A 7723-nucleotide genomic window follows, 5' to 3' on the forward strand; every position below is an offset into this window, starting at 1 on the left:
TGAACAGTGAACCTCGAAGGTAACTTCACCACTGAGCTAAAAGGGTGTCTGGGGGCCATACTCTCGGGGTTTCTCCAGTCTCCTTTAGGCCAGTAAATGCAAGGAAATTCTTGATTACTGTTTTCTACTTTTTAACTGCTTTCCCTAGGTTTAGAACTAGTATAACACGGTATCTTCAGAGGGTCTTAGATGGGTAGTCTGCTTTTTTAAAACTTCCCTGTGGACCTCTTTACCTGGCTCTCAGAGCTCTTTCCAACCCAGTATCTCCCATATCCCCCCCAAACTTACAGTACAATAGGAGAGATACTGAGGAACTTGCGGGAAGAGGTAAACTGGAGCCCATAGTCCATCTGCTCCCAGTGTGTCAGTAGCCGAGCTTTTCCTTGGTCAGGGGTCTCAAAGGGTGTCCCTTTCACTGTATGTAGGAAGACATACATAGCCTGGGAGGAAGGAAGGGGCAGTATGAGGAGGCAGAAGGTAGTCCTTCAGCCCAAGAATTCTAAGGTAGGAATTACTACTACTACTATCCGTTGCCGTCTAGTCGATTCTGACTCATAGTGACCCTATAGGACAGAGTAGAACTGCCCCATAAGGTAGGAATTGGGGAATCCCAAAAGGAAGATATAAATCCCCAAAGTATTGGTTATTTTGTGTTTTTTGTTGGGGGAGGCCTGGGATGAATATAAGGGCATGGTTTTGTGCTCACCAAGTTATGGATGACGTTGGTCAGGGTCCAGACAACAGGAATGCTGAAGAAGGGGATGCTGAGTAGAACCACATGCAGCAGTCCTACCAAGATGATGTAGGCCAGCCAGATGCCCCGACTATTCATCACTCGGGTGTTTGGGTTTACTTCGCTGTGCGCCACCCCCACATTCATCCTACCACAGTGCAGGATCAGGCAGGAGTCCAATTCAGTTTCCTCTCAACTTGAGAAGAGCTTGTTCCCCCACTTTCATCCTGAATAACCAAGATCCCCTGAACTATACTAGGAATGAAAGAACTTCCCCATTATGCACAAAGGAAAAATGGAAGACTTGGGAAAATTTTTAAAAATAGGAAGAATCCTCTGTACGTTTTAGAGACGGGGTAATTTTTACACTTCAGTTGTTAACATGGAGTGCCCCAATGAGCAACGGAAACTAGGAGTATCTCATTTTACTGAAGAAGTTAATAAAGAATCATGAACAGGTTACGTACACCCGAAATCCCAGAAGAGGGTCATGGGAATCAACAAGGAACTACCAGGAGGGCTGAGAGAGTAAAGCTACTTCCAATTCCCCTTTTTCTTTGGGTCTGTCATCCCCTTGGCACGCAGGCAGCCAGCATCTCCATTCCTTCTCTCAAGCGTGGGCGCTGCAAGAACTTGCCCCGGGCTTCCGAACTGGGCTAGAAAGGGACCTACGCTCAACGCCTCGAGAGATGGAGCCCTGGCCCGGACTCCGGGGTGGTTCTGATCATCTGAACGTGGACCTTTAAATTCGTGTTAGGTTAGGAAGCGGCTCTTGCCCGCCTCTACCTAAAAATACCTAAACCCTATTGAACTCCCCCCATGCTTCTCCCAGCTTCCCTCTCTCGTTCGTCGGGTTCCTTCAGGGCTCTATCCAGCACTTCTCTCGGTTTGTAACTCCCCCACACCTCCCTTCCCCCTCCCACCTTTTTTCCTTAGCAACCCCTTTCCAGTCTTCCAGTAGCCCCTACCTGACAGCTTCCCTCCTGGGGCGCAGCGCTCCCTTCCACACCTGTAGTTTCCAGGAAGCAGCCGCACTCGCCCATTTGCACTCTTCCTATTGGTGGAACAGAATCAGCGCTGCCACTACCCATTGGCTGGCGATCTGGAATGGGGACGCACAATTGGTTGTCATTTCTGTCGTTCGGAAGAGGCAGAACCCGCCCTTTACTCTGTCCTATCTTTTGAGAGAGGTGGGGAAAGCTGCGGAGAAGAGCGAGAGCGAAGCCACCTATTGACTAATGGGAAGAGCCGATGGTGTGGGGTGGAAGTGAGAGTGACAGCGATTGGTCCGCCCTGGTTTTCTGCGGCTAGGCGGGAGCTCTTGGAGGCATAGGCAGCGGGTGGGGGCCTAGTGGAGTAGAGGGGATAACAAGATGGCGGCGGAGACCGTGGAGCTTCATAAGCTGAAGGTACCGTGAAGGGGAGAAGGGCTGAGTTGGACTTTTCTGGGAACTGAATTCTGCAGAGTGGCTTGCACCTTCTTCTCCTACATGTTCTCCTTGCAGCTTTTTCCTTTTCTTTTCCCTCTCCCGCAGTAGTAAGCCGGCTTTGCTTTTGTGCCTGCCTTCTTCCCCACTACGCCTTCTCTACTTTTCTGTTTTTCCTCATGGCTTTACTTTTATCTTTACTTGTTATTTTGACTTCCTGGTTTTCTGCATCGCTGTATCGTCGGTCAGCCTTCCCCACTGGGTTGTGTAATCGCCTTCTACCTGTTATACTCCCTTTTCGTTTCTTGTCGGAGCTGCATTACGTCAGTGGTCCCCTCCTCGTCGCCCCATGCCTACACAGGGCTCTTTTTTCTTTCCGGGTCAATGCTTCCCGTCTGTTTACCAAACTTGAGATTTCCCTATTAGGTGATGGCATCCTTGTGTATTTGTGTCTACGACCTAAACGTGATCCAGAAAATGCTTCCGCTCCTTTTTAAAGGCAGGGATACGCCCCCCAAGGCTAACTTTGAAACCTGGGCGAGACCTGGGGTTCAGGGGGCCTTAAGAGTTAGTAAAGGCACAGACACCTCAGATTTAAAAGTTTTTCGGGTTCTTCTAGTGGTTCCCGGTCCTCCAAGCCGCACCCCACCCCCCGCCCCCGAGAACTCTTAGCTTCAAAACTGTGGGAAGACAATGCCAAGGTTAGGGTTGTCTCTCCCATTCACATCGCGTGGATAGACCTGGCATCTCTTGATATCACCACTGAGTGACAGTCCGAATCACAGAAGCTATTTAAAGTTATGGGTCTTGGTAGCTTTCTCACATTTAGATTATCATTTTCCTGGAAGAAAAGAGTAGTGTCTTTTAGGGTGAATTAATTTGATAAATTGTCCATTTGTGGTTTCACAAATAGTTTTCCCATCAGATGTTTTGATCACGTTCTGGGAATCGTGATCATAGCAAGCTGATTTAGCCAAAACTGAAAATTGATCCTTTAGAACTTGATGACCAGTAGTTTAAGAACTTTAAAAGTAAGTTTAAGTAGTAAAGATAAAGAGAGATCCTGTCTTTAAACACTTATTAGTTGACACCAATTAGCCTTTCTGGAAAAGCTAATCTGTTTCTTACCTTTGGATTCTAAATTGTATTAGTGGGTTTTTGTGTTACTGTAGCGTTACTGTTGGCGGTACTGAAATGTGTAGATCATCAGTGGTCTCAATATCTATCATGGTTTGTAAAAAAATTGAGCCACTGCCTTCATTGTATGTATACATGTATATATAAGTTCCATACATTCTACGGTACTGTTACGTATATTATAAGACACACACAAAAAAGGAATTTTTGAATGGATGAGATAAAGGAAATATGAATATAAAATCTAATATTTTCTTCCTATTCATTGCATTTTTTTTTAAATTATTGTACTTCAGATGAAGGTTTACAGAACAAACTAGCTTCTCATTAAACAGTACACATGTTGTTCTATGACATTGGTTACCAACCCCATGACATGTCAACACTCTCCCTTCTTGACCTTGGGTTCCCAGTTACCAGTTTTCTTGTCCCCTCCTGCCTTCTAGTCTTTGCCCCTGGGCTGGTGTGCCCCTTTAGTCTCATTTTGTTTTATGGGCCTGTCTAATCTTTGACTGAAGGGTGAACCTCAGGAGTGACTTCTTACTGAGCTAAAAGGGTGCCCGGGGGCCATACTCTCAGTCTTTTTTTGTGAGTTAGAATTTTGTTCTGCATTTTTCTCCAACACTGTCCAGGACCCTGTGTTGTGATCCCTGTCAGAGCAGTCAATGGTGGTAGCTGGGCACCATCTAGTTGTACTGGACTACGTCTGGTGGTGGCCATGGTAGTTGTGGTCCATTAGTTCTTTGGACCAGTCTTTCACTTGTGTCTTTAGTTTTCTTCATTCTCCCTTGCTCCCGAAGGGGTGAGACCAGTGGAATATCTTAGGTGGCCGCTCACAGGCTTTTAAGACCCCAGGCACTACTTACCAAAGTAGAATGTAGAACATTTTCTTTATAAACTGTGTTATGCCAGTTGAACTAGATGTTCCCTGAGACCATGGTCCCCATAGCCCTCAGCCCAGCAGTTTGGTCCCTCAGGGAGTTTAGATGTGTCTGTGGAGCTTCCATGACCTTGCCTTGTACAAGTTGTTCATTCCATTTTTGAAACCTCTGGAGTAAATCATCAGCTGCCCTCATGACTTGCCTTTATGGATTTTGTGTTGGTTTATAGAGTTCCTCCTTACATCAAATCTGTATTTTTCAGTTCCGTATTAAATTTGCATTTGATTGGATAAGTCACTTTTACAAAATGTCTTCTGACCTGATTTCAGGTATTAGAGTCTAAGACAACATGAGGCATTCCAGACAGCCTGAAAGGGACTCACTCTTTTAATCACATTTGCTTGTCTTTGCTTTTTCTCTAGAGCACTTCTTAACCTTTTGGAGGTCACAGATATCTTTGAAACTCTGATGAAAGGTATGGACCCTCTCCCCAGAAAAAGGCATGTACACATATTTTGCATGCAATTTGAGGGGCCTCATAAAACTACCTTGTAGCCCTGAGGAGTCCATGGACCTCTGGTTAAGAACCCATGCCTTTAATTCTGACTTCCAGGACAGTTGATGGAGTGATCCTGACTTTTGGGTTGACTCAGGGTTTTATCTCTTTTTTAAAAAACCTTTCCATTTTTTATAAAGGGAATTTGGGGCGTTAGAATGGGACCTCATAGTTAAGGAACAAGATTTGAAGTGAAAGAAAAATATTATTTATCTAAATTGGCACTGGAGCCCTCATGGCACAGTGGTTAAGAGCTCAGGCTGCTAACCAAGAGGTTGGCAGTTCAGATCTACCATCCGCTCTTTGAAAACCCTATTGGGCGGTTCTCCTCTGTCCTATAGGGTCTCTATGAGTCGGAATCAACTCAACAGCAACAGGTTTGGTTTTTTTGTTTTTGGTTTAAATTGGCACTGAAGATTTTATAGAAGTGCAGTCATTCTAGCACAGTTGGAAAGAGATGGAACTGTGGATGTCGATGAAAATGTCTTTTGAACTGCAACAGTACCAGATTTCTAGTCAAACATTAAAAAAAATGGACTATTGCAGAGGAGAGGAGGAAGGTAGTGTCAGAGTGTTAAGAATAGTGAGACATTTGCATTATTGAAGCGTAAAGTTCTTATATGTGGGTAGTTGAAGATTGGAAAAGAAACTAGGTGAATTGTGTGACTGTAAGGGTGGATTGAATTGATACCAAAAAGGGCCTTCTAAGTTGTCGAACCCTGGTGGCACAGTAGTTAAGAGCTTGGCTGCTAAACAAAAGGTCCACAGTTCGAACCTACCAGCTGCTGCTTGGAAACCCTATGGGGCAGTTCTACTCTGTCCTGTATAGGATGACAGCACCTAACAACAACAACAGCCACAAGTTGCGTAAGGAGTTTGGCCTTTGTCATGTAGGCAGAAGGGGGATGACCTGACCTGTGTGTGTTCTACTGGCAGTGTGGGGGATGGAATCTGGAGGGAGACAGATTTTATAATAGTTACTCCTCTGCTTAGAACCTTTGAATGATAATCCCTACCAGTCTCTCTAACTTAGTTTATCACACTCAGACCACAGTGGCTTTATTTCATTTCCTCAAAATGGCTATATTCATTAATTTCTAACACTAGCATATCATTTACTATGTGGCAAGCACTGGTCAATGCCGTTTACATACATTAACTGATTTGATTCTCATAATAACACTATAAGGTAAATACTACTATTATCCTGTTTTAAGATGAGAAAATTGAAGTGCAGAGAGATTAAGTAACTGTTTAAGTAATTTGCCGTATGTCACACTAAGTCATGGCTCAAACCCAGGCAGTCTGTCTCCAAAATTCGTATTCTTTGATCACCATGTACTACTGCCTCTCCTTTTTACCTCAACCCAGAACCTTCACAAATGCTGCAGTTTCCTTTTAGAGTTTCCTTTTGCCTACAGTACTCCTGCCACCTCCCACTCCCCCAATACCTTTGTGTAATCAACTGCTAGTCACCCTTCAGATATCATTCAAACATTATTTACCCAAGGAAGCCTTCCCTATTCTCCTATCCATGCACGTGGTCAGGCCCCTTTTTATATGCTTTTACAGAACCTTGTACTTGTTTGTTTTTTTTTTTTTTTTTTTATTTTAAATCAGTTAAACACTATGTCATCATTGATTGTCTTGTTCCCCTACTAGATTGTAAGTTCCATGCAGGCAAGGACTCTTTTCTCTTTTCCTTATGATTATTTTCCTGTATTTAAGATAATGCTTGATACACAGTAGGTGCTCAGTAACTATTTGTCAAATGAATAAACATATGAAGACCTGAAATAAGGTGGTGACTATTAGAATGGGAACAAGTTTGGAAGAAATTTGTAATGTAGAATTTATGACTTTATAGATTAATTAGATGTGGGAAGAATGAAAAATGACTCCAAGATTGACTTCTTTAGGTTGGGAAGAGGACGAGCCAGTTCTGTGCAGGAGAGAAGTTTAGTTTTGGGCTTAAATGTCTTTAGGACATCCGTTTGGAGCTATCTAGTAGTCAGTTGAAAATACGGGTTTTTTGCTCAAGAGCTGAGAGTTAGTGGTAAAAGTTTGGGTTTTATTTTAAAAATATTTATTGAGTGTCAACTATGTGCCAGCTACCATAGGTGCTAGGAATTCAGTGATGAACAAAACAGACAAAAATCCTTGCCCTCATGGAGCTTATATTTTACCAGAGAAGGCACAATAAAACAGTGACATGATCTGTAGAGAAAAATAAGTACAGTGGGAGAGATACTGTCATTTTAAATCGGGTGACCAGGTGAGGCCTCACTGAGAAGGTGATGTTTAAGCAAAGATTTGAAAGAGGTGAAGGAGTTAGCCGTGTGGAAGGTGTTAGAGGAGTAGCAAAAGAGGCCATTTGGCTTATCGAAGTGAGCCATGGTAGTAGGAATACTAGAAGAGGGGTCACAGAGATAATGGTGGGGAGTGGGGAGCAGATTGTGTAGGTCCTTGTAGGTGATCATTAGGACTCTGGCTTTTACCCTTCATTATATGGGAAATCAGTGAATCAGTGGGGGAATTTTTGAACAGAGGAGTGACATCTGACTTAAATTTTCTTTTTTGTGTGTGAACATTTTATTGTTGTTTAGGTAAAGTTTACAGAGCAAATTAGTTTCCCATTCATCAGTTTATATATAGCTTGTTTCGTGACATTGATTGCAAACTCCTGAATGTGTCCACACTCTCACCCCTTCCTTCTTGGCTTCCCTGTGTCCATTCGCCCAGCTTTCCTGCCTCTACCATCCTTCTGAACTGTGTTTTTGGGCAAATGCTGCCTTTTAAGTCTCATATAGTTGATTCTTCTGAGATGTACATTCCTCACTAGTGTTATTATTCATATTATAGGCCTGTCTATTATGTGGCTACAATATGATCTCCGGGAGTGATTTCAGTTCCAAGTTGGAAGGGTGTCTAAGGTCTATAGTCTTGGGGGTTCCCCCACTCTCTAGCAGACCAGTAAGTCTGGTCTTAT

General features: G+C 43.5%; 2 protein-coding genes across 3 annotated transcripts in view; one reads left to right on the forward strand and one right to left on the reverse strand.

Moving 5' to 3' along the window:
* ORMDL2 (ORMDL sphingolipid biosynthesis regulator 2) overlaps nt 1-1877 on the reverse strand; it is a 3414-nt gene extending 1537 nt beyond the window's left edge. The window contains exons 1-3 of one of the 2 annotated variants that reach the window (XM_004379958.1): nt 1702-1877; nt 707-881; nt 289-440 (exon numbers count right to left, since the gene is read on the reverse strand). In XM_004379958.1, coding sequence (XP_004380015.1) covers nt 289-440; nt 707-880 — 326 coding nt within the window. In that variant the 5' untranslated portion in view covers nt 881; nt 1702-1877. Of the gene's footprint in view, nt 1-288; nt 441-706; nt 961-1701 lie in introns of both variants that reach the window. The other variant, XM_023734582.1, reaches the window with a different exon arrangement.
* Nucleotides 1878-1954: 77 nt separating this feature from the next.
* The window catches only part of SARNP (SAP domain containing ribonucleoprotein), a 53674-nt gene continuing 47905 nt past the window's right edge, over nt 1955-7723 (forward strand). Inside the window, exon 1 of the mRNA XM_004379959.2 lies at nt 1955-2142. Within this exon, the coding sequence (XP_004380016.1) occupies nt 2107-2142 (36 nt within the window). The 5' untranslated portion in view covers nt 1955-2106. The remainder of the gene's footprint in view (nt 2143-7723) is intronic.

This window comes from Trichechus manatus, unplaced genomic scaffold (assembly GCF_000243295.1).
Source record: "Trichechus manatus latirostris isolate Lorelei unplaced genomic scaffold, TriManLat1.0 scaffold00069, whole genome shotgun sequence".
Classification (NCBI taxonomy): domain Eukaryota; kingdom Metazoa; phylum Chordata; class Mammalia; order Sirenia; family Trichechidae; genus Trichechus; species Trichechus manatus.